Below are 27,721 nucleotides of genomic sequence, written 5' to 3' on the forward strand. Positions count from 1 at the left end.
AAATGTCCGCAAAATGCATGAGCGGTGTGGAATGGGCCAAAGCAGCCGTTATAAGTCAGCCCTACAGCTAGATGGCAGCCTTTCTCAGAATCCAAAATGAGAATAATTATAAATAAACGTCGCTCACAGAATGGCCAGTGACTGGTTTTGGGCTGAAACGGCATCCGGTTTTGACAGTGTATGACATTTGATGACTGCACAACTTAATTTTCCTTCACTATGATTTAAGAGCCTTGTTAGAAACGGCCAACATGAGGAATGTGAGACTAAGGCGTTAAATAACGAGTGCATGGATTCAGACCGAAGTTTTTTCTCGGGGTGACCACATGATGTCACCCTTTTCTCGTTAGTTTTAAAAGCGCGACTGCAAAATAACTCACAGCGAGACTGGACGAGTGAGTTTAACACATCAGCGAACTGTCTGTGAATGTTCTCATTCATCCAGGTCATGGTTATCCAAAGGAGTTGAATCAAGTGCAACTTGCAGCTTTGCACTCAGTTACTTCGCCGCTTCCTATGTTCCCTGTTGGATGAGGCTGTAGTAGTCTGGGCAGGGTTCTTGAATGGTGGACAGTCGAAAAGTAGATATTGGTCTGTGTGTGTAGGTTTACAGGAAACCTACACACAGAGACTCCTACACACACAGACCAATATCTACTTTTCGACTCACACCACCCTCTGGAACACAAACAGCGTCATCAGAACTCTGCAACACAGAGCTGACAATGTGCCCAGCAGCACTCAGGCCCAACGAGAAGAGCACAAACACCTGAGGGGAGCTTTAAAAACCTGCGGCTACCCCAGCTGGACCTTTGTGAAAACTGCAACACATTCCAAAAAGACCAACCAGGTGAGCGACAAGGAGAAAAGCAACAGAAGGAATAGCACAGTCATCCCGTATGTTTCTGGGGTCTCCGAGAAACTCAGGAGAATTTTCAACAAACACCGCATCCTGGTATACTTCAAACCCAGCAACACACTCCGGCAAAGACTGGTTCATCCCAAAGACCGTGTACCACACACCCAGAAAAGCAATCTGGTGTATGCTGTACAATGCAATGAGGATTGCACTGACCTATACATAGGAGAAACCAAACAACCACTACACAAAGGGATGGCCCAACACAGAAGGCCAAACTCCTCAGGACAAGACTCAGCAGTCTATCTACACCTAAAGGAGAAGACACACTCCTTCGAGGACAGCAACATACACATCTTGGACAGAGAAGATAGATGGTTTGAAAGAGGGGTGAAGGAAGCCATCTATGTGAAACTGGAAAAACCATCCCTCAACAGAGGAGGAGGTCTGCGACACCACCTATCTCCCACTTACAATGCCGTCCTTTCGTCTCTACCCAGGAGACTCAAGAAGCCTAGCCTCCAAGAACAACAGTCGGTCACTAACGGCTCCAACCACTCTCATGACCACTGAATAATGAAGTCGAAACTAACACCCCAACGACCGTCGCTGCTAAACAAATACAAATCAATAGCTCCGATGGCGACGGGCGCGGCTGGACATCGGAGCACAGAGAGCCACGCATATCAATAGCTCCGATAACGACGGGCGCGGCCAAACATCGGTACACAAAAGAGCCACTCATGACGGGCGTTGGTAAACATCTGAACACAAAGAGCCATGGACATCTATACCTCCAAAGAGGATACATTCTGAGTCTCATCACCAGCCAGTCAGACTAGCGTGGTCTAGTCAGAAAGGTACGAACTGAAGACGCCTCTTGGATGAGAGGCGAAACGTCTTCACGGATATATACCAAGTCCAGTTGCACTTGATTCAACTCATTTGGATACACATCAGCGAACGGTTAGGATTTAAGGTCGTCTAACACGTTGATTAAAACTGGAGTGATTGGCTCTGTTGCTGCAGTACCAAAAAAAAAGAAAAAAAAAGTGAGACCAGCCTATTGTTAGTTCAAGCCATCTAAAGTTCAAGGTGTAATTCTAGCCATGGGAAAGGGCTCTTGGGAGTGGCCTGGGCTCTGTGTAAAACATGTCAGAGAGGTTATTCCCTTACACCATCTCACATTCCTCCAATGCTGGAGTTCTGACCCCGGTTCCCTGCACGGGTTGGTATTCCAAGTTTGCGTCTCCGGCTGCCATCTAAAACCCTGTCATAGTAACCTCCAGGAACACCAGGTCTTATCTACCCCCCCCCCCCCCCCACCGGGTGCAAGAGCAATGTCTGGTTTGCATCACCAATGTATTCACTGAATGAACCGTGCGGGCACCGGCCAGGGAGCACTGAATTCTCCGTTTGAGACTCTTTGATAAGGAATTAATTCCAAACAGCAAGACGGGACATTACACATTGGTTCGACATGTTTATTTATGGCAAATTGCTACATGAGAACAGGTAAAGAAGAAGAAGAAGAAAACAAGGTTGGGAAGAATCTCGTTAATGTGAAATGTAAAGTGAAGTCTTTACTCTATGTCACTCTCTTCCCGGCTCCACAACACTAGCCGTCAATAAACCACGGCTGTGTGGTCCGTGAATGGATATATCATCAAATATGTCACCTCAAAACCTATGTACAAAAAAGAAAAATTACACATCTGTACACAGACCTCAAGTACAACAGGTCTAGACATAAGCACCCAAGTACAGCACATCCCCCGCTGGATATGTTTTACGACCCAGTTCATTAAAAGGAGTCAAGTCAGGATTGGAGGTTGTAACATGTTTTTTTTGGCCGCTTGTTTTGAGTTGCGTCAGGAAACGTGTGGACTCTGATGCAATGCTTCTGCAGGAGGGACTCAAGGGCCCACTATACGTTCATGACGGGGGTGAGCTGTAGCAGTGAGCTCTGTGGTCTTATGGCACTACTCTTGGAATGCAGTTTCTCCAAGTTCTGTAAGAAACCCCTCCTCTTCAGACCCTCCAGAATCACAGTGTTGTTGGAGGCCAGACTGACACGAGTCCTGGAGCGAGACAAGGAGGACAAGCGGTTGGTGCATTTTGTAAAATTGCCTTTTCAAACAAGATGAGACCCTGGCCCACTTCATCTATCCACCAATGTAACAGGGAAAACGAGTTCAGGGCAACAAAAAAAAACAACAAAAAAACTGTTCTTCGTCTTTTATCATAATATGGGGAAAATTAGTGCTGCAGAGTAATTATACTCATTACCCTGATCACTCCCTTCTGTCCAAATACTGAATGCTGTAATTGGCTGCAAGGTGTTTATTCAGCTTTATCGCCGTTTACATTAAGAGGAAAAACTCAGAATCTGGCATGGGATCAATGACAGACGTCTAACCCATGGGTTAACTAACCTCTGTATGGTGCTTATTAAGCCTCTGCAGCGTATTGTTATAAAGTCCATCTCATGACTCAGTGGGCTGGCCTATAGCTGCAGTGATAAGGCACGAGCCCATGATGTGAGGACGAGCACAAAACTGACATGCAATGTCATGTGCATCTGCGCACGAGGATAAGTTGAGTCTTTTCCTGGAGTTTGATTTTCCCTTTGCAAAATCCTCAGTTCACTGTGCTTAAATGTTGATCAATTAAACAAGTCTCGACAGATGTATATTAAAGAAATAGTTGTGAATTTTTCAAGTCTCCTTATTTTATGCTCACCACTCATGTAGTACATAGGTAGTTTTCATTTTCGCTGTCATTAATCCTTTTCCTCATACTGGACACGCAGCTCTAGCTTGCCATCTAAAGTTCAATTCAGTTGATGGTGGACAAATCCACAATCCTCCTGTAAATCCTCATGTAAAAAAGCACTCCATATGGTTCAGCCAAAACTAATGTGATGCTACAGCAGTTTATAATAGCAAATCTGAGTGGTAATTTTCCAAATTTACAGCTGTTTTTTATTTCTAAATTTCCTCTTAGTGTTTGCTTTGCTGTGCAGCAATGAAGTGACTCCTGCAGGTAAACAATCACTTGTAGGCCATGTTGCAGGAAGTTGCATGGTAGGAAACACCTGTAAGTGGCTGTTTTTAAAAAAAACATAAATTTTGCCATGATAGACTGCTGTGGCATCATATTAGTTTTGGCTTGACTGTGGAGTGTTTTTTTTGTTTGTTTTTTTTTTTTGCACTGAACGGGGATTGTGGATTTGTCCCCCATTAATTGCATTAAACTCTAGATGGCCAGCTTGATTTACGTGTCCAGTACGAAGGAAAGGAGGGATGACTGAAAATGAAATAATCTACTACATGAGCAGTGACTATGAAATAGGTATGGACTTAAAAATTCTGAACCACTTTTTTAAAAAGCTAACATTTTTATGTTAACACTAAAAAAAGAAAAAGAAAAAAAAGAAAGAGTTGCTCACCTCGGGGAGTCTATACCACTGTCTCCTGTGATACTCTGGCTTTCTCCCATTTCCGTTGTCTCTCCACTCTCTCCTCTTCTGGCTTCACTGGGCATGCTCGGACTGGCTCCATGGCTCTGAGGGACTCCCCTATCCCCACTAGTCCCAAATCTTTCCATCGCCACATCCTCTACCTCACACCCCCATAGGATGGATTCACCATCTCCCTCGTCGACAGACTTACGGAGGGTCTCTGCATCTGATTCCACTTCACTAGTCTGGCAGTAGTCAAAGATGCTGCTGTCTGCAGCCTCAGAGGGGTCCAGGCACTCCGAGTTGAAGCTAGCCTCCTTTGGTTTTTCCCCATGGAACGATGTTCCTCGTCTGGGGCTGACCTCGGTTTGGACCTCTGGCAATCTATTATGCTGATGGCAATGGTGGTGTCTCCAACCGGTCTCACCAAGTCTGGCGGGGCTAACAGACACTTCTTTCTGGGTTGCTACAGTAATGCTTTCTTTGTAAGTGCTGTCCCAGTCATCTTTGATAGTGGAGTGGGCTTGTGTGCGGTGAGGCTGCAAATTATGATAGTGATTGTTGCATTCGTGGGATTGTAAATTGTTGTCATGGACATGGTTAAGCAGCTGGGGGTCATGGTAATGAGCTAGGCCTGTTTGGTAGGCTATTGTAGTGTCTACGAGCTCCTCTTCATTCAGATACAAGGAGCTGCAGGCATCCTCGTCTTCTTCATCTGCTTTCTCGTAGAGCCTGTCATCATCTTCGATGAAGCCATCGGCGTCTGTCATTGACAAGATGCTGTCAGTTGTCACTTTCTGTCTGTCACTCTGGCCCACATTTCTTTGCTCTCTCCCATCTACATTCGATCCTATCCCCTGCTGTCCTTGACTCTGTGCAGAACTACTCGCCTGCAGGTGTGAAGATAGCAGACCAGGCATGCCGGTGTCAGCTCTTTGTGTTTCAGTATGTCTGAGGGAGTGCTTGCGCTGCAGAGAGGGCTTAGGCCAGGCCAGGGCTGAGTCATATGAGAGATTTGTGACTGGATCAGTAAGGTGGGTAGGCAGGCTGACACCAGTGTCAGAGTATGGTTGGCTTTTGGCAAGGCTTTCCTCTGGAGTCTGGCCTATTTGTTGTTTGTAGTTTGTTACACCTCTACACAGTGCCTCCTCTTGCCTGTGGTTTCTCTCTCTCTCCCAGCTGTCCACGCTCTTTCCCTCCCTCTGATATCTGACCTTGTCATCTATCCTCAAAGTGCTGCTTTGCGGGTAGGCTGAGCTGTAGTCTGATGGCAGTTCTCGGCTGTGCTTTGTGTCTGGTCGGAGAAACTGGTCAGCTGTAAAGCCCCTATCATGGATACAGTCATACCTGTCCTCAGCTGTGCAGGATTTCCCCGTATGCTCCCCACCTACAGTGACCGCTTTGGTCCGATGTGGATCCCATGATTTGGAGCGGTTCCCTCCTCGCTCCCTCCTTCCTGCCCCTAAAGCTTTGCACTCCTTTACTTCTCGCCTCCTATGCTCCCTGTTGGATGAGGCTGTAATAGTCTGGGCAGGGTCCTTGAATGGTGGACAATGGAAAGGGTTGTCAATGCGCTTTTTGTAGAGACACTTCCCATCTGCAGCTCCTCTGCCATCTCCAGCCTCCTCTGGGCGCTCTGGCTCATCCACAGGGATCTCTGGCCTGAGTCGAGAGGGGACCAGGTCTTCTGCCTCAGGGTAGAGATCCCCACATTTGGAGACCTTATTTGTAACCCTGTCCCTCTCCTTCTCCCTGTCTCTCTGCTTCTCCCTGGAAGAGTGGGCCCTTCGCTTGCTGCGTGAGGCCTTGGCTGCAGGCCTCCTCCCCACCCTGGTGGAATGGTGGTGCCTAGGTTTGGAGAAAGTCAGGATCTCGGTTGATATTCCCTTGTCTACTCCCCTGTCTCCTCTTTCCAGACCCCTGTCCAGCACCCTATCCATTACTTTCTCCCCTCTCTCCTCCAGCTTCTTCATAAGGACTGTGTGGCGTGTTAGGTTGTCTACAGTGAGTTCAGGGTTAATGCGTTTAATGATGGCATGTTCTAGATCACGTGGTAAGTTATTCAGGTCATCCTCATCTCGTACGGGCCATTCCTCTGGAGGGAATTGGCCTGAAAATGAGGCATACTCCTTCTTTGGCTTCTCTTTTTTTCCTCCATTTCTACGGAACAGGCTGAGGCCAAATTTCCTTCCCGGTTTGCTGTCTTTGTCCTTGCGGCTGGTGGCATTCGTGGTGGTTGTGGTTTTGCTGGCCTCGCTGGCCTGGCAGTCCACCGCTGTGGATGTGGACTGATGCTGCACTGTGGGTTTGTGATCTGATGGTCGGGGCCACTTCAAGCTCTTGCCTGTGCATTCGCTTATGGATACTGAGACAGAATGCTGGTCTTGGACTGTGGAAGGAGGGACAGTGGCTGTTACAGTAGCAGTGGTGATGTTCGAGGATGTTTGAGGAGGTGTGAAGCAGCTGCAAGACTTGCAGTGGGCCACCGAGGGAGTCTGAGCACTCTCTATGCAGGCCTCATTGCTCAGCAGGTAGGTGATGGGAGGAGGTGAGGGAGGTTCGTCCCCTGAACCCGATGCCCACCAGCTCTTCTCTCGGACCATGCTGTTAGTGATGAAGTAGGTCTGCGGCGTGACAATGAAGTACCCCTCTCCTGTGTGGTAAATCTTGCGCTCCTTGATCAGAGCACCTAGGGCATTGTACAGGATGTCCTGGGTGGGTATTGTCATCCCTGGAGATAAGAAAAAGATGATTAAGACAAGAAAGGGTGATAGAAATGGGTGTATCTGCTTAAAGATCAAAATAAGAATAGCACAACTTAATACTATTGGTTATGTAACAGTCTACCTACAGGTGCTTACTTTTGTTCTGCACAGATGAGAAATGTTGCAAACGTTACCTGGATGGGCTTTGCTCATGTGGTTAATGAGTGCTTCCTGGTTGACAGTGATGTTGGAAGAGTTCATATCTGAGATGACACAACACAGTACCTCAGCCAAGGGGATGAACTGAGACTGGGGAACAGGTGACATCTGAACCGGGGACAGATCACCTGAAACACAAACACAAACACCACACATTAGTGGGTGTTCAACAGGTGGACCTGCTATAGTACACACAAACACACCTGGGTAAGAGAGGCCACTCGCTGACTTGTCCTGCCAGCACAAACATTCATATGAACTGAAGTTCACATTTCACTTTTAGCCACCTTCTAAAACATGACTGGGGTGGTCTATTTATGCGAACCATTCCTGACTGCATTTGAAATTCCTTCTATACTGGGACAGACCACAGAATTCCATTACTCCCACAGAAATGACCACAAGTCTGCCCGCCGGGCAGATCAGGTATCCCCCCCCCCTCCAAAAAAATCATAAGGCTCTAGTAGTCTAAGAAGTGCCCTTACACTAACATGCCACAGGAAGCCAGGGAGCGAGAGTAAAACGAGCAAAACAGAAAGAAAGAAAGAGAGAGAGAGAAAGACAGAGATTCTCAAAGACATTTTGTCCTTGAAAAAACAGCATGGCGCTCATTCCACACACAAACACTCTCTACATCAAAATTCTCACAACCCACCAGACTCCAGGGGTTGACAGCATTCCAGTGACACACTCACAAATTCTGGGAGCCCCTCAGACAGAAGTCCCTGAAACAAATCCCTTTTTAAATACACCAGACATTTTGGAGGTGTTTCATCTCAGCACAAAAGAGAAGTGATTGGAACTGGGTCCCTCGTATAAATCAATCAATCAAAAAGAAGCAGACTACAGTGATTTAGCTCCCTTGGGCAAACAGATTTTTATGGGCTAGCTTTAATGTTCTTTTTCATACCGAGTAAAAAGGCGATGGTGTGTGTGTGTGTGTGTGTGTGTGTGTGTGTGTGTGTGTGTGTGTGTGTGTGTGTGTGTGTCTTCTTATAGTTGCAGGGAAAGATAGCAGCGACATTTTCACTGTTCTACTACCCTACAGCTATCTGTCAAAACTGTATGTGGACTTTGAAACAGTGGATTACCTCACTGAGTGATAAGCCAATCACATTCTGCATAGCTACTTATTTTGCCAGCTTGTTGTCTTGGCCAGAGAAAAGGGCACTTATGGATATGTGGTGAACATAGGCTATATTCAATTTAGAAATACTAATACTTGTATATTAAGATGACTTACCATCATAAATTTGACAAATTTCCCAAATGGTTAGACAACAGAAAGGCAATAAATGTGTTGCTCTTTCTCATATCATTGTGTATCCCCAATTTCATTTAGCCAAACTCTTGGCAGCGGGATGCCAAATGGTTGGCCAAAGACAGAAGCATAACTGTGAGGGGCATTATGTAGGGAACATGAGAAATACCCCCCTAACTGCTAGTATCAGATTGTGTTTCTTTTAAGGTTATATATTGGTTAAAATACTGACATTTGCAGTACCTGTGCCGACATATCTTTTTTATGCATGCTCAATAATCCAGGTAAGAAAATCAAATAAAGTTGAATCAGTTCACCTGGATACAACGTTTACTGACGGAAACGTTTCATCACTCAACTAAGTGACCTCTTCAGTCTAAACTGACTGCAGGTATCCCCACCCTTATAAACAATACAGTTGCATAACGATCGAAACCAACGATCGGTTTCATATTCAAAATTAACTAGTTTCGATGGCCATGTGTACTATTCACCGAGGATTTGGAAATGTTTGCATCACAGCATTGTACGATTGCGACAGATATACTATACTCGCGTTTACCCAATTATGCAGTCTTTGTTCACGTCTGCATCTAGGTTTGTGTCATCGTGTGACGTTTTTATTTTGATCGTCGATTTCGCTTGGCTAGGAGAGCTGGCGCTGGATCGGCTGAGAGGGCTTGGTCTGCTGCGTCCTGTGGGCCCGAAGAGGAAACACCGAGGGCGGTCTGACATGACTCGGAAGCGGGGAAGGCTAAGCTAACTGCTAGCCCACGTGGACTGTATTGTTGGCTGTTTGTGTTTTTGTTTTTTTGTTTTGCTTCGTTCTCCCCTGTTTTTGTAAAAAAAAAAAATTGGTGGTGTTGTTTTTGGAGGGTTTTATGTGTTTTGTCCTTTGTGTTGCACTGCTGTGGGCTGGGGGAAGCGGAATTTAATTTCTTTTGTGTACGTAGTACATAAGATGAAAGGACAAATAAATTGTACCTGATTCCTGATTCAACCTAAGCCTAATTTGATTTTCTTATCTGGATTATTGAGCATGCATCAAGACATTTAGACTGAAGAGGTCACTTAGATGAGTGATGAAACCTATCTGTCAATAAACGTTGTGTCCAGATGAACTGATTCAACATTCTGTGAATAGTACACAGGGCCATTATAACTCTAGTTAATGGCACGCATATTTGCATATGAAACTGATCGTTGGTTTTGGTCGTCATGCAACTGTATTGTTAATAAGGGGTGGGGGGTGCCTGCAGTCAGTTTAGACTCAAGAGGTCATTTAGATGAGTGATGAAACTTATCAGTCAATAAACGTATCCAGATGAACTGATTCAACTTTCTGTGACTGTGCCAACATAGTATCCGTGATGGCTGTATTGGGGTGATTCCTATCAAATCAAGTTAGTCTCCAATCCACATGAATGATTAACATAGACCAACTGCCTGGCCTCTTCTTTAGATGTTTCAACTGACTCAAACAACAACTGTAGACACAATGGTAGGAACACGACCTTACTCACAGGACTAGAAAATTGGTTTTAGTTAATCAGCTACACCTCATTATGCACAGGGTGTAGAGGCAGAGATAGTGGGTGAGATAAGATACGGGTGAACACGCTGACCTAAAAGAAGATGTGTTTGCTCAACATATTTCACCTTCTGAATTTTGCCTATCCCAACCCCAACTATTACCCTAAGATGTCATATGCTGTTTGTAGTGATTGTAAAGCCCTGCGGGACTATCTTGTGAATTTGGGCTATACAAAAAAACTCGACTTAACCCAAATCTAATAGCCTGTTGAGTTGTTAAATCACAAAAGGCTGACAGCATTCAGCATCCTCAAGGACAAAACATAAATCAAATCCTGTTCTCTACTCACATATGAATGTAAAAACATTTTTCGTCCAACCTAGAAGCTCTATTTATTATGACCACAAGCATTATGAGAGTTAGTGCAGGTCATTATCCACCAGGCATGTGTGCATTTCTATAACAATGTCAGTAAAATCAAACAAAATTAATGAAACAATCTGGGGTAAAACTATTTATTTTTTTCATGGACCATGACATCAAAACAAAACAAAACAAAACAATGCTTTGTGTACAAATGTGTGAAAGCAGTTTTCAGACCATGGGGCATATGTGACAGTATGAGTGATTCTCCCATCAACCCCAGGGCTTTCTGTAAAAACACAACCAGGCTCACACTCCCTATAAAGTAAACATTTACAACCCTCACACTTGAACCACTTAGGTCCAAGGCAGAGAAAATAAACCACTAATCAAATAGCTGCCAAGGTAAAACATGAAACAGCACGGGCACAAGCACCCATACACACGCACCTATGCGCGCACACGCGCGTCTGCTAATTACATTTTATGAACAAGAAATCCACCCATTTAAATTCAACAATACATGACCATACCACTATAACCCTATGTCCACTGTTGTGTATGAATATATAAATCAGCTTTTTTTAAACTAAAAATAGCCAAGTTTTTTTTAAACATTTGCTTTATTTTGGTTTAAAAAAAAGGTTTGGTCTTTGAGGTGAACACATCTAAATTGAGGAATATCCTTAGTCAAGTTGTTTAGACTGCAAAAACCTCACTTCAGGAAGTTGGGGGGGCGGCTGTACATAGCACTGGCGCTACAGGGGTTGACAGTTTTGTAGCGCAGGCCACAAAGTTTTAGCACAAGTATAAAACGTGTTACCATCTCTAAAAACAACCACAAGTTGTGCAGTTCATCACCTAAACTGGTATGTGACCGGCAGAGGACATAAATATTGCATGCAGGGCACATAAAATACAAACCTCATGTTTATTTGCCCATAACGGTAAATTGCAGGGGCGCGGCTGTATACAAAACACAATATTACGCTTCAAATGAGCAGTGCAAATCTCAGTAAATTCATATCATCATACATATATTTTTGTTAAAATCCACAAATTTCCCCTTTTCTCTCGCCCTCAGTGTCATTTGGCGATGTTTCTCTTCCGTCTCTTCCTCGCGTGCTCGTTCGGGGTTTTGGTTCAGCGTGTTACTGCGGGACAGAGCGCTTGATAACACCGCTTCGTTTTCTTCCGTCATCTAGCTGGCTAGCTAGCGTAACCGGTAATTTTCTTGCCCGGTGCGGGATTCGATACGGCGTGTACTGCACCACAAGGCGACATCGCTAACCGCTCGACTAAAGGGTCAGACCCGTTAGCCAGGGACTAACGTGTCTTATTAGTAGTTTACAGTCGTCACCCTCCTCGGAAGCGCGCCCTCGCGCTTGTTCTTCCCGCGCTCCGAAGAGACTTCTGAGGATCTGCACACTTCCGAATCCCACCGCTGCCACCAGTGTAACCGGTTAATTTCTTGCCCGGTGCGGGATTCGATACGAGTGTACTGCACCACAAGGCGACATCACTAACCGCTCGGCTAAAGGGTCAGACCCGTTAGCTAGGGACTAATGTGTCTTATTAATAGTTTACACTAGCTAGCTCGCCTCGCCGAGGGAGCGGCGCAGAGGCCGTCGCTACCCGATCCGAGTCAACCGTTCTCTAGGAATTGTGGGAGTTGTTGTTGCATGTATGGAGTCTACGCAGCTGGGGAAATGATTTGTAATCGCCCAATGAACTTCAACTACCAAGTAGAATAGCGATGCGCAATGACCTCACACACAGCACAGTCTCGTTTCAACGAGCGTCTCTGTCTCACGCGCGCGCGCAGTAAAAGCCCCTTCCGAGGTTCACAGACAGGGGTCTTCCTTTGTATACCCCATCTTCTGACACAGGGAGCGATTGTAGAAAACATCTGCCATCCCCAGCCCTGACAGAAGAGGCTAATCTGACTTTTTAAACCCCAAAGTGGATGTTTCAATAGTGGTGAATTACTGCTCTTGCCTTTGCTGTCCATTGTTGTGAAACTTCCTATAGGAACGTCTGCCAGGCTTACTGCATAGCAACCACCCCTGACTATTGTCAATGCAACACACAAAAAAGGACCACAAGCACATGATCCAAGTTGGAGAAGGGGAAGAGATAAAGAAAAGAAAAAAAACAATACCAACGTAGTCATTGCCAAGAACCTGGAATGTCTCTAAGAGAAGACATTCCGGACCTCTTTGAATAGAATACAGCTTTGGAGGCTACATCCTCTACCTCCTACAATGTGAAAGGTCAATGTCCTGGTTCTGAGCAGGACATCCTGTCTGAGACCTCTGGTCACTCATATTCTCGATACGCTTTTTACTGCAGGTCTGTGTTAGCAGCACCAACGTTGTGAAGTGAGAACAGATGAGGGACAAGTGAGGCCAACAACACAGGTGTCCGGCAGTGGATAGAGACATTTTTAAAACAAGTTTACTGACGAGCAAACCCAGGTAGGGTAGAAAGAAGTCGGTGCAGTAAAAAGCATGGGCTGGGCAGGGGATTAGAGTTTATTGTACTGGCAATGGGAGGCGTGACCGTGAAGAAGGTTCGCTGTGGTAACCGTCTTCTCTCCAGGGGGAACGAACTCTGTGTTCCTGTAATCCAAGACCAGGCCACGGACATTACACCCTTTGTCATACACTGCATGAATACCCTGCCGGGCACCATGGCAACAAAACCTTCTGTCACGGGGTTGAGGGAGGGAAAGGACAAACAGAAAGTCAATCAGCAGATGAGGCGAGTCTGGCAGAGAAGGTTCTGCATGCAACGATGACGCGTGGTGTATCATTGGAAGTAGGCCTTGTATTAGGTGTGCCATTGGAAGTAGGCCTAGTATTGACTGCACATTTTCAACTGAGTAACTAACGTTACATGCCACATAACATCCTGATTGGACGATTAACTTCAACACTGTAAAGTAGGTTATACCGGTTCTGCAGAGCTAAAGTTAGCTCGTCTTTATCATGTTTTATAGCCAACCAACAACCTGGAAAAGTGAGCTGACACGTCAGAAACACTTAAAAAAACAACAACCAAAATACTGATTTGTTTGGGCATGTTAAAGGTAATAGAGCACATGTGCTGTCTTGCTTGAACCTGTCGATGGCGTTGCTGTGAAATCCTACCTCAAATGAAACTGCATGGGCTATACCAAGTAATAGCGTGCAAAAAAGAGCCTAACAGAGAATAGTGATGGGGGAACAGTGAAAATGTGTTTTTCTTAGCAATGAGGATTATAATGTTAATTTTAAAAAAAAGCAAAATCTTTTGTCTCTTGCAACAACATGTACTTGTAGACACACTCACTAACAAACATATTTTGAGGGGTTGAACCCTCCCATCTAAAAAATATACTACAGGGAGTCTTTATGTCAAGTCATTCATCACATCACCAAGATGTGGAGTTGGTAGTCTACATAGTGGGTAAACCTGTGAATTTTTATTTTTTTAGCTCACTTTAGACTGTAGCTGCTGGCTCCTCCATCTAGAGCCATAAACTTGTCACCAGATGCTTATGATTAAAATGGGGGGGAAAAATGACAAGAATCATACGTCTTACATTCTGGAGAAGATTGACAGGCAGATCCTCTCTGTTATCCCCACAGAGATCTTCTTGGCTCCTCAGATTGATCAATGCCACATGGACACTGCCATGGTTGCTTTGTGAGCAAGCCTCAGTAGGCTGCATCCGTCCCGATTTATCGTTTCAATCCAACAGCAAAGCAATCTGTAAGTAATCTATTCGGGGAAAACAATACAAGCCTCTGCCAGTTATTGTATGGAGTATAGAGTGTAGCAATCTGACTGTGATGAAGTGATGAAAAGGGGCATTCTCAGTCCCGAGGTAACAGAGGGCCCAACACCTTTTCAACACAAATCTAGCTGTTTTGCATCAACTTTTGCAGATGGGAGTAACAATATGTCAGTCTAACACTCAGCAAGAGATGATTGGATGTTTCTGTCATCCTGCAAAACTGACCTTGGTAAAAGCAAACTCAGTGAACCCTTCTCTCTGTGCTCTTTTAGCAATCTGATTTGCAAGGCGAAGTTTGGCTTTGATTATCGACATACAGCCACATGCGCACACAGCTGAGCAATATTCTTATGTTGGTATTCCATTTCACAGTACCTTTGATGGACATTTTATCTCATGCTCTTTAAAAAGGTGATTTATGTATCGTTCAAATGAAGAATAAGCATAATTCTCAAATCATCCAAATTACAAGATAGACCACGTAAGATGACGGAAACATCCAGTATACACTTGCTGAGTGTTAGACTGACATATTGTTACTCCCATCTGCAAAAGTTGATGCAAAACAGCTAGATTTGTGTTGAAAAGGTGTTGGGCCCTCTGTTACCTCGGGACTGAGAATGCTCCTTTTCATCACTGTGGCTGTATGTCGATAATCAAAGCCAAACTTCGCCTTGCGAATCAGATTGCTAAAAGAGCACAGAGAGAGACGAATAATAGGAAAAGGAAAAGTATAGAAGAAAGTGCTTAGTGAGATATTTGGTATGAGTGGCACGGTCACATCTTGACTTTATCATGGAGGTTCACTTTAGGATTTTTGGGGATACTGAGCACACATTCAGTCCATCACATTCAGGAATATAGGACATTAAGTGTGATAGAATCTAGTCCTTGAACCCCCACCTCCATGTTATCACAGGTAAGATCTAATTGAAACATCAGGTTTGTTCCTACAATCCTTTGCTGTGACTGCTCTGAAAGCAAATACACACAACCACTCACTCACACACATACGCCTTTGTGCGCACACACACACACACACACACACACACACACACACACACACACACACACACACACACACACACACACACACACACACACAGACCTGCATGCACATGTACAGCACACTCACATACATACAAAGACATGCTTGCAAAAACACTTGGATGCATGCGCACACACACATACAAATCCTTATCACATCCCCCTCATCTCTCTAATCTTTTAGGCTCCAATGAACAAACAAGCTAATCTTCTCTCTCCCTCATTAAGGACACACTGCATGGCATTCAACATGAACTTGTGGCCTTCTCTAAATGCAAAATAACCCTTCTGTCTTTCGCTGTGACCGAAACCTTGTCAAGGACATGCACCAGTGAATCTGCAGGCTATAAGTAAAAATATCTTTGTTAAATCTCCGTTGAGACAATGTCACTCATTCACACAGTGTTACATTGGTCTCATGAATGGGAGAGATGTCTGCAGTAAATGTCACCACACCCTTCCTAGTTCCACTACTGTTTTGTCTTGGTCCTCTCATTTTTTGGACTCGCAGGCCTCCATAACTAACAGCACCTCCCCTTTGTGCGTGTGTGTGTATGTGTATGTATGTATTTGTCTACGTGCACTTGTGTGGGTGTGTGTGTGTCACACTTTCAAAGGTCTTTAAACCTGCTTCTTTGACTACCGTAGAACCCACAGATGTGGACCCTGCAGTAAAATGGCCCAATAAACCATTTGAAAAGGTCCCTTCACAGAGTAATCACAGTCCTAGACCATTAGTCCCAACAGCCGAACCGAGAACCATCTAACAAAACTGGCCGACAAAACTCAGATATGTCCTGCCTTCTTTTCCTTCCCTTACAAATCACTTGGACTTAAGTTGCTTTCATCTAGCAGTACTACCATTACATAAAATTTTTTCGATAAAAACCTTTTTTTTGGGGGGGGGTGTGCTGTCAATTACATTTTAAACTAGAGGAGTGCACTCAGTAGAGTGCAGATCTCTGCCAGGCATACGTATCTCCTCTTCTCTGGTGTTCCAACTTGGCAACAAACCCTTTTTTCGCCTACTGGGAGAAGAGAAATACACGCACACATGGACAGAAAAATTTTTTTCTTGCCAGTATAAGACTTTTGTGCAGCGCTCAAGTCGGTTGAACAAGGAATATGGAAAAAAATTTTTTAATATGGAGCGTTAACTAAAAAAAAGAAATCTATCTAGTAAAAACGGGGTCAGCCCTATGTTTCCTCAGCCCTGTAGGTTAGCTATCAGTTAGGGTCAGAAGAGGTTGAGGTTAAGTCCGGTTAAGGTAGGTTGGGTTAAGTTTAGGCAATGAAATAGGGTTGAGGGAACACAGACACGCTGCCATATAAACGTTTCGCCCGTCAGTCTGGGGATGTGCAGCTCCTAGGCGGACCCTTTGACAAAAGCGACCAAGCCTGACATGAAATAACAGAGATCAGGCCATCATAATTTCAAAGCCCTTATTAAAGGACGTCATGTGTTTAATCGTCGTGGTTTTCATGATATAAGATGAATGAAGGCGGCTGGTTGCTCCGCTGATTGACTTTCATTCATAAAACAACGGTAAGAAAACATAGCTCAGCCATGGAAACTGTATTATTGTAGCTACTGGGGTGATCTCCAGCTGTGACTGTGATTAATCCTACTATTTAAATTGTATTTTTATAGCAGAGATTTAACATTGGAGTCTATGACACTTCCCATCTAATCCTCCTCATGATGTCAGTTAAACAAACATGGCAGCAAGGTGAATAAGGTGAATTATTTTTGGTTACACCACTTCTCCTGTGCTGAGATCAGCAGTGACGGATTTGCTGGCTTGCGAAATAGGATCAACTTCTCGTTTACTTTCAAGACTCATACCCGAAATACATAAAATTTTGGTTTTGACGCAATCACTGCCCGATCTGACGCAGCCGTAGATGTGAGTTGCGCATGCGCACGGTTGACTCAGCTCGGGCAAGCGAGCTAGAGAGTGAATGAGGATTGAGGAGAGGGAGCGGCGACATACAACTGCCATGTCTGCGGGTGGGAAGCCGGATGTGAAGAGTAGGTCAAGTACAACTGGGGAGAAGAGGGGGGGGGGCATGAGAGGTTCTTCATCATACACGCGTAACTGTGCGCAACCCTTTTTTAGGCTGATAGGTCCAGTAGTTTGCAAGATTAGCCGCCGACAGACAGACAGACAGACAGACAGACAGACACACACACACACACACACACACACACACACACACGTGCACGCGCACAACCACATGGCGGAGATAACAAACGGCCTGACTATGTAACGTCTTTATTGATTTGCTGCACTAAAACTAGTGTCTGCTCCGTGTTGGAAACATACGATAAATATCTAATCTGAAAAATCACTATTTCAGGGAATGTGTGTTTAAACATTAAGAGAAATGTTTCACTCACTGCTCTCATTGTAATCGTAGGTTGAGGAAATGGGTTTGTGGGCAAAGTCACGCAACTGTGCCAACTCAGGACCTGGATTAATAAAAGGGCATTTATTTCAGGGGCTGAATGGGTTATGCTCCAGTTCATTTTGCTGAAGTTTGCGGGATTTGAATTTGACATTTTAACAATAAATTTGAAATAACAGTGCAGCAAAAAAAAACCAAAAAAGAAACAAACCCCTCCTCAAATCAGGGGGGAAGGAAAAAAGCACAGAAAGGATGCTAATAACATTTTAGGGGGGAGGGGGCGTTTTAAAACGTCCATGTGTGACTTTTGTTATGGCATTAATCAGGGATTGTGTACTACAGGCAAACTGTGAGTAGATACACTGGCAGGCTTTGTGTTTACTTACATCGCCACAGAAACCTTTATTGTGGGGGACTGTTGCATGTCACCACCAAAGCAAGAGGAGGAACTGTGCAAGAAAAGGCTCATACTGCAGCCAGGCTACTAACTTGTTTGCAGTGCGTTGTTGTCTACAGTGTGCCAAACATACACTTCAGAAGTCGACACCAGTGGGATGGCAAGCGACAGCTAAAATACTTAAAAAATATTAACAACAGCTGAGTTCGATCACAACATGTTTGATTTGGTCACTTGTAATGTTCACACGGCCGAGGACAGAATGACTGAGAGCCTAAGGTAAATAACCCTGCTATCCAGGTCCCAGGCAGGGCGTTTTATACAGAGATCTGGTTCAGATGGCTGGGTAAGGATAAAATAACCCCACTCTAAACTGTTATCGTGCTTATGGGGAATAGGAAACACAGCTGACCAGGTGTTGGAAAGAAGACTGATGATGATGATAAACTAGAGGAGGACAGGCCAGTATTTTCTATGTCAGTCGTCTGTGTAACATGATCTCAATACTACCAATGTGGTGCCAGCATCGCTGTGTCGGTGCAGGAACTACAAGGCAGGATTAAGCTACAAAGCAAAATTTCATAATTCTAGTTTACTTTATTAGAGTCTTTTACATTTGCAGTATACAACTACAAATGTAAAAGATATTAATAAAAAAAATTTTTTTAAGCTTTTCTTACAGTGCTATCTTTTGTCGATATGGGGTCCATAGGGTTGGAAGAAATTATTCAGTGGTTAAGCCATTTGTTCTTATATTTATTGTCAGCCATGGGGAAGGCAGGAGGTTTTGGTTTCATAAGCTTCCTTTCTTGATAAAGTTTAGAAGTTCCAGGTGTTTTTATGCACACTATATCCAAGTGGCTTTACCCCGGTGATACCCCACCAGCAAAAACACACACACACACACACACACACACACACACACACACACACACACACACACACACACACACACACACACACACACACACACACACACACACACACACACACACAATCCCAGAGAGAGTGCATGCTTTTCAGCAGCTCCACACCCCTTAATCAAGAATGATGGCAGTCATTGGGCACAGATGAAACCCATTTCCTCCTGTTTCACCCAGCTCCAGCTCCACTAGATTCCTGTGTTTGTTTTCCCAGCCCCTCGTATAGAGCTCCCATCCGTGTCCGTCTTATGATTCACAGCTTTCTGATGTCTTATAACAACTGAGGTTGGCGCGCTGCTCCGTCCATGGCAAGAGAGGTTACTTTTCTTTCTCGTAATGCAATAACACGGCACAGTGTTATTACTGAACCGGCATATCACTGCTATTATCAGCGCCAGGACGAGTAATGAAAACATCCTGTCAGAAAGATGGAGAGTAATAGCGATACCACATATAATGTTATATTGCCCCCCCCCCCCGTCTCAACTCCCACAACTAGACGGAAAGTGAATATATATCTAAATCCCAGGAGTAAATTTCGAGTTGATGCTGACAGGGTGTATAAGCGGGGGGACCCCTGCATATCTTCTCTTTGGCATCAATCCCCTGCTATGGGTGAGCTCAGTACGAGGGTCACTGAATGGACCGGTTGGTCTGATTTACATTGGACATGAACTTCCTGCTCATTGGGAAGGGATGTGGGGAAACAAATCATGTGCTGAGAGGGATTGTGTGCACACACGCACATTCACACAAACACAGGACACACACACACACACAAACACAGGACACACACACACAAACACAGGACACACACACACAAGCAGTGTGAAAGGTCATGTTAGAGAATAGAGGGCAAAGTTTCTTCATATCTCTGCCTAACAATAACTAATCTGTTAGCAGCATACAATGACCAGGAAAGAGCACGAAAGGCACAACAATTACCAGGCTTACACTTGGCCCACTGACATTTACATGCAAAATGAGGATTAAGACTCCAGTTTAAGCACTAAGATCTAAGGCTTGATCACTCTATATCAAGGTCTTATCACAAGACAACAGATTTGTGAGTAAATACAAATGTATGTGCTGTTTCGTAGTTTCCTTCTCCTGCAGATAAACCACAAATGTATCTCAAAAATCCAGTGAGCACGATTTTTATTTATTTAACATTACAACAGAATTCTCATTTGGTCCCCTGTTTATTTAGGGTGAATCAAATACGGAGTCTGGTCCAGTAATCTGTTATGAGGTCAGTCAGACAGACAGACAGACAGACAGACAGACAGGTATAGACAGACAGACACAGGCAGACAGTTAGACAGACAGGTAGAGAGACAGACAGGCAGATAGAGAGACAGATAGGTAGAGAGACAGGCAGATAGATAGACAGATGGACACAGACAGACAGACAGGCAGGCAGGCAGATAGACAGACAGACAGATTGGGCTATACAAATAAAATTGACTTGACTTGACAGACAGGCAGATAGACAGACAGACAAACAGACAGACAGACAGGCCAATAGACAGACAGACAGGTAGAGAGACAAAGAGACAGACAGACAGACAGATGGGTAGAGAGACAAAGGGACAGACAGACAGATAAAGAGACAAGCGGACAAGCAGGCAGGCAGGCACGCAGACAGGCAGGCGGGCAAGCAGGCAGACAGACAGACAGAGAGTCAACACCCTGCTGAGAACTGGCAGATTAGCTGTATATTTTTCTCAAAAACATTCCTGCAGGGTTTCTGTGAGAAGTAAAAACCTTGGACCAAGCAGTTCTTAGTAGCTTTGACTTTGATGGACCACAGTGTATATTTTGCATAGCACTTTAATATTGTAAAACGAGTGCCCAGGTAGACGGAGGGCAATATCTTCATCCTACATCACTGTGAGGCAGCGGCTGCATCTGAGAACTATGCAGCAGCACTAAGAAGAGCAAAGCAGTGCCCAGACAAACAGGGCTTGTAAAAACACAGTGCTTCACCTCATTAAACAATCTCTGACCATAATTACAGCCTCTCTCCTCTTCAGATGAGCAGGTAAGTGACTTAATATGACTAGGTGTGTGCTTTTTAGCAAAGAGCCAGGGCTCCTCTCTCAGTTTCCTGTGCAAGGGGCTTATTCAGTGGCAGGGTCGGCGCCAGATCATAAGGAACAAACAGCTTTGACGGGGGCATTTTGTTCACCTCACATAGCCTTTGTTAAGTGTATAATCAACATCACTACGTTTCATGGAAGAAATGAACGGTGACAGAGAGGCGTACATACATATTTGGCATTTAATACAGTACTGCAAGAAGCAATTCTAATAACGAATAAACCTATACATTGAACCACCACCTTCACAGGTTATGCAACAAATTAAAGGATAGACAACATCCTTTAGGCCACATCAAGGACCGGTATGCATAATGATACCACCATATGCACGCTCATCCAGAAACGTAGCTACAATTACAAAGGTGCAAACAACATCACTTTTAGATAGTATGGTGTGCAAAGCGGGGGGCGGGTTCCCAACATGCATAAGTGCATTTATGAACTTACCACTAGAACAGCTCACTAAATTTGAGCTTTGTTTACCACCAAGAAAATGTCCACATTAGTGCCACCCACCTAACATCTCTATGTAACAATAAGCTCAACCTGATTGGCTGGTCATACAATGCGGATATGTTGGTTGTTTTTAATTGGCTAAGAAATGGTTTCCTAAATGCAAACTGTTTTGTGCCTTATTTTGCATTTATTACAGTGTTAAGTCTTCCATTAACAAATCACGTGACTTAATTTTACTTATAGCTGTAAAAGTACTTCAGTTTTATTTTCTTGTCAGGGAGAAGGGCGTCTGGGTAGCGAAGCAGTCTATTCCATTGCCTACCAACACGGGGATTGCTGGTTCGAATCCCCGTGTTACCTCCGGCTTGGTCGGGCGTCCCTACAGACAACATTGGCCGTATCTGCGGGTGGGAAGCTGGATGTGGGTATGTGTCCTGGTCGCTGCACTAGCACCTCTTCTGGTTGGTTGGGGCACCTGTTCGGGGGAGAGGGGGAGCTGGAGGGAATAGCGTGATCCTCCCACGCGCTACATCCCCCTGGCAAAACTCCCTGTCAGGTGAAAAGAAGCGGCTGGCGACTGACTCCGCATGTATCGGAGGAGGCAGGTGGTAGTCTGCAGCCCTCCCGGCTCGGCAGAGGGGGTGGAGCAGTGACCGGGATGGTGCGGGAAAGTGGAGTAATTGGCCAGATACAGTTGGGGAGAAAAAGGGGGAAAATTTCCACAACAAAAAAAGGGAGAGAATTCAGCTGAGGGGGCACAGTGACCTTATTGGACGGGCCTGTATACCCAAGGCCCAAGACCTTATTAGACGGGCCTGGACCCCCAAGGCCCAAGACCTTATTGGACGGGTCTGGACCCCAAAGGCCCAAGACCTTATTGGATGGGTCTGGACCTCCAAGGCCCACCTATAACGCTGATGCTGCTCCGTGGATCTGTATACTAGTAAAGAATATGCCAGCCTGTGAGGGAAAACACCTGGAGAGCAGCAGGATTAAGGCTGGCTGCTCTTGCTTGCCTTGCCAAAAAAACCCTCTGAAGCTTAGTGACCCCAAGGGGGCTTGTTAGCAAAGAGGTTGCAACCTTTGACCTTTTGTGCTTAGTCAGGACAGGGTGGGCCATTTAACCCCAGTAGGACTCGGTGAGGGGGTGCCATGGCTAATAACCTAACATCTGGAAGAGTTATGACCATTAGCAGAGCGCTTTGAGACTCTGACAAAACACCCTCATGAAAGGAGACACCCTAGTGTAAAAATATGACACTTTTAAGCAAAAAGCAAAGGGCAAATGAAAGGCTCTCTGCGCCCAAGCTCAGGAAATGATCTCAAGAGTAAATGAAGCATTTCAGGAATGCCTCGCGACCTTATGGTATGGTGAGTTAAATGAAACATGCTATTCAAAGAGGAAACTTGGTTTAAAATGTGCGACACAGAGGTGCATTAATTGCTCCAGAATAAAGCGGGCCTTACACTGGCCGGAGGAGAGTTTACATGGAGAAAGCAAGAGGCCCATCCGAGGGGAGGTCATTCATGTCCACGTTCAAAACTATACCCAGCCCATATATAGATACGGCAGGTCGGGAGGACGGAGGTGGATTGTACGAGGATACAGGACACCTCATTACTCCATCAGCTGACTTGGTATAAATGTTTTAGTTCGCGGGTCCCTGCCTGCTCAGCCGCCAACAGAAACGATACCAGCCTTTAATTATGCAGGACTGGCTGAGGGTCTGTATGGGTGAAGCTTCTGGTGTTTCAGCAGGAGGGCAGAACAACTACCTGGATAGCCCTTCAATGAGAAGATCTATTAAGCCTCTTCTAAAGGAGGGATGATGAGGCATTGTCGCCGATCTCGGCTCCAATTAGTGCTGGTCGATATGGAAAATATCATCACAATAACTATAGGGAATTTTACACAATATGGATATCGCAATATCTGCGTACATAGGCAAAAACAGCGTGTTTAAGAATTTAACTGCGCTTCATCACGTTTGAACTGTTTGCTTATGTAAAGTATAATATAAAAGCAAAACTAGTTTTCAAATATTTCAGTCCTCGTTTTTGAGAAATTTTAGGTAGTAGATCCTTATCATTAATTTCGACAGCAAAACTGTGTATCACGATGTAACATCTGAATTTCATCCCGCTTTCTTTGAAAGATGATAAATGGTAGTATTGTGTTATTGCCCAGCCCTAGTGACAATGGCGCTTGCTCAACCCACTACTACTCCTCTGTGTGTAAATAACCTCTTATTGTGTTAAATAACTGCGAGAGAGAGAGAGACAGCGAGCGAGAGAGAGAGAGAGAGAGAGGTGAGGATATTTGATTATTCAGGACAACGGGAATGAGGGAACAAGAATGAAAAACACCCGAAAGACATCCGTGACATCGAGCGGAGAGGTCAACCCAAGTGCCGGCAGGGTCCATTCCCACAAGGATAACAACGAAGCCTGTTCATTCTGACTCCTTGCCCCTGTCTCTGTTTGCCTCTCCCCTAACCTCGCCACAATCCCCTTCCTCCGTCAACCCCCACCACCCGCATGCCTCCTCCTCCTCCTCCTCTCCACCCTCCTCCTCATATCGGGCCCAGAGGCGGCTGGCAGGCCCACAGAGCGCTCTGTCTTCGCTCAGCCCATTAGCGCAGATAACCAGACAGGAAGAATGAGGATTCACCATGATGAATCACCATAACCCACTCTATTAGCCCTCACCTTTTGTTTTACCACCTCTCTCCTTGTCGTTCTCCTTCTCTGTCGCTCTCTCTCTCTCTCCATATGAGCAAACACAAACCACACCTGGGTACTTTTAGCAAAAATCCCCCACTGTATATCCTTTTACACAAAACATTTTTTAAAGCGGGAGAGTTGCCTTCCAACCTCAGCCCGACCTATGGAAGGAAACCGGCCCACTCTAAACTCAAGACGGGACCGTAACTCATAACATCTCCATTTTCCCGGGCGGCTCATTCATATCAGGACAATGTCAAGGTCTTTTTGTCCGTGCCTGAGATCCAGCGGTGGGCTCGACTTCCACAGTCCTTCACTGGCCATGACTTACAGGCACATTAATCCAGAAGTATTAACGGGCGACTTTGGTCAGCAGGCAGTTGAGCGGTGATTCACTGCCGACCGGCCGACTCTCAGGGAGAAGGCGATAAAACAAGCTGACAACACAGCGGGACTCATTTCCATACAAATCGCCGTAGAGCGCAGAGACAAATTCGATAGGTTGGGAGAGGAAGTGACTTGACCACAGATGCGTTTGCTTAACTAATCCTCGTTTTGAGTGTGCACACGTTTGCCCTGCAAGAGAATGTGTGTAATGAGTCAGCCTTTAACTCCACTACCAGTCTGTGCATTGATGTGTTGTGTGTGTGTGTGTGTGTGTGTGTGTGTGTGTGTGTGTGTGTGTGTGTGTGTGTGTGTGCATGCACGCATGTGTGTGAGTGCATATGTGTGCATACATTTGTGCCGATGCTGTAATGGGTTAACCCTCTCCTTTGCCCCGTATAGTTTTTTGTCTGTGTGCGGGTGAGCATTTGTGCTGAGACGTAGCTTAGGGCCAGAAACATACTGTCTCACAGCAGGATGGCATGTCAGTCTCCACCTCCCCTCACTTCGCCCCCTCCCACATCTCCCCCTGTGTGGTCTTTTCCTCTCCCTCACATTCCTCTGTGGCACGTTTCTTCTCCGTGCACCGCTCAATCTAGTGGGGCTGGCAGACGGACGGCAAGTCAACAGGTAGACAGTGGCGAGGCATGCAGCCAGGCCAAATAACACGCACACTGAGAGGGATGAATAGATTTAAAGAAAGATCAAGCAACAAACAGTTGCACCAGACAGTAGTAACTCAGAACTTAAGTGTGCAGCCAAGAGAACGTATGAATCAGCAATGACAAAAATGAACCAGCGCACGTGTGTGCTAATATGTGTTAAGATGCACAGACACTATCCAACACTGTTGCATCATACGATTTGACTATCTCGTCATGCATTTTAAGGAGTAGGGTAGTTGGGTGTCTTTTAATGAAACATTATAGTTTATGGGAGAAGCGTGGTGTGATTTTAACGCTTGCCACACCAATATTTACCCCGGCTTGCTGTTTATTGTCTTTCTTCTAAGTGGGCAAAAAATGTGAGTGGCCCCGTTGTATCACTTTAAAAACTGTTATTACGGCTGCAATACACACGAGCCTGTCATTTTGTCAAACAGCTGGTTTTGCCAAGCATCGACAGCCCATGAGATCATACGATAGGATGCGATAGAAAGCTTTCATTCTATTGTTTCCCTACAGCGCTATCCTAGGTCCAAATATGAAGCCTTCATCTAAGACAGAGGGGGGGTTTGTAAAGACAGAAAGAAAGTTTAGACAGCAAGAGAAAGGCGGAGAGAGAATTTAGAAGGACAGGACCATTTGGAGCAATTACATGGCGTACCAAGGTTTGTAAACCAACTCTAGCAAACAACACATCATATGTCACCAATTGTGGAGAGCCTGATTGGCCACCAGGCGATGTTTGGAGGGAAGCCAGCCAAACTGACTTTCATTTCCCAGGCTCGTTGTCAAGGAGCCACTCAATCAAACGTTTTGACTGTAACAAACACTAGCAACAACCTTGGGATGGGCGGCCACTATGAAGAATTTCAACTCGTATCTTATTTCTGGCCAGTGTCAGCTCGCTGCACCAGGCCTACCGCAGCCAGCCGAGGAGCCATAATGTAAAGGGAGTAAGATGACGATCCAGAAAGAATCACTTTGTAGTATGATGACGTCTCTTTGCATAACAGAATGTGACGCAAAATATGTCACACGTGTTTGACATCACACACAAGCATCTAGTTTGGGTGACGACAGAAGAAAACGCACCGGTGTCCAATTTTGCAAACCTTAAGTCGGAGAGAAAGAAGAACCGGGGAGTTAGTGCAGGTTACCCAAAAGGCGAAGCTTAAATCCACTGTCAGCCCTGATGTCATGCTTTCCAGGTTTATTGTAGCCTACCACTCTCATACACTTCTCTGCATGGGATTGAAAGCAGCCTAAGTAAAAGCTCTTGTGAATGCCCCATACATACAACTTCTGTACACAGTTCACGTTATTTATGTCAACCCTAATTTAAAACCATGCAGACTTACAGACACTGCCCATTAACTGGGGGGTCTCGTGTTACATACCCACTGCCCTGATGACAAACCCCTTAGGTGACCTCAGAGCCCTGCGCATCCATGCCTCGCGCAACACCTCCAAGTGGTTCACGTTGCCTTGGACAAAAAGAACCGAGTTCTCCAGCCACCCTTGGAAGTGAACCTCGGCCACCGCTTTGACGAGTCGCTTATTCCAGAAGCTGCGGAGGTTTCGCTCTTTGAAGTCGGCAAAAATCTCCCGGCCACTTGCCGCGGCGTCGGCGTCAGGTCTCTCGCCGCGGACGCGGTCCCCGTCCCTCCCGAAGACCAGGACGAGCGAGGCGGCGGAGAGCTGGACGAGCCGCTGCTGCTGAGACATCGCTACCTCCGGGTAATATCTGTCATGCAAACCTCTCTGTCTGGGGAAAACAAGTGAAATTTAGTCTTCGCCACACATTCCCACAGTGTCCGACTGTCTTGACTGTCAGCCACCCGGCGGAGGAGCGGAGGGGGTCTGAGTGGTTTCTCTTGACTCCCAAGGTAACCGGTGACGATGGCAGAGAGGAGGAGGAGGGCTGTGTTGCCAAATTCTGCATCCCTCAAAGAATATGTAGGCCATCCCCAAAACAATGTCTCCCATGTCAGCCATAAATAAATAAATAAACAACAAATTAGATAGATAGATAGATAGATAGATAGATAGATAGATAGATAGATAGATAGATAGATAGATAGATAGATAGATAGATAGATAGATAGATAGATAGATAGATAGATAGATAGATAGATAGATAGATAACCAAAACAAAACACGACACTACGAACATGTGGGAAGCATTTTTTTTTACAATTCTCAGAGTGTCTTTTACTTTTAGATTATCAACACGGTTTACAAACAAAGAAGCACGGATTACGAAACAGACGAATGGGAACTGGAAAAACGCTTGTGGTAAATTCGTGTTGATATTGTAGCAATAGTAAAAAAAAAATCAACCACTTGATGTGCATGTTGCCATTTTTCATTTCCTCACTTGAGATGGAAAAGCAATAAGGGCCACTTAAGCGAATATACGTGCGTTC

The 27,721-nt window shown here is 45.2% G+C and overlaps 1 protein-coding gene across 1 annotated transcript; it reads right to left on the minus strand.

Moving 5' to 3' along the window:
• Positions 1–2,338: 2,338 nt before the first annotated feature.
• Positions 2,339–27,161, minus strand: stox1 (storkhead box 1). The gene is made up of 4 exons (XM_056292010.1): positions 26,693–27,161; positions 7,222–7,374; positions 4,311–7,053; positions 2,339–2,940 (listed from the first exon to the last, which is right to left on the minus strand). Exons 1-4 carry the CDS (start codon positions 27,018–27,020, stop codon positions 2,787–2,789), a joined length of 3,378 nt encoding a protein of 1,125 aa, XP_056147985.1. The 5' UTR covers positions 27,021–27,161; the 3' UTR covers positions 2,339–2,786.
• Between the last annotated feature and the right edge of the window lie 560 nt (positions 27,162–27,721).

This window comes from Lampris incognitus, chromosome 13 (genome assembly GCF_029633865.1).
Source record: "Lampris incognitus isolate fLamInc1 chromosome 13, fLamInc1.hap2, whole genome shotgun sequence".
Classification (NCBI taxonomy): Eukaryota; Metazoa; Chordata; class Actinopteri; order Lampriformes; family Lampridae; genus Lampris; species Lampris incognitus.

Coding starts and splice junctions, on each gene's coding strand:
- stox1 (XM_056292010.1), bottom strand. CDS start 27,020: ATGTCTCAGCAGCAGCGGCTCGTCCAGCTCTCCGCCGCCTCGCTCGTC. Junction 7,375..26,692: donor GTTTGTCATCAGGGCAGTGG/GTATGTAACACG, acceptor TTTGTGTTTCAG/GTGATCTGTCCCCGGTTCAG. Junction 7,054..7,221: donor CATGAGCAAAGCCCATCCAG/GTAACGTTTGCA, acceptor TCTTATCTCCAG/GGATGACAATACCCACCCAG.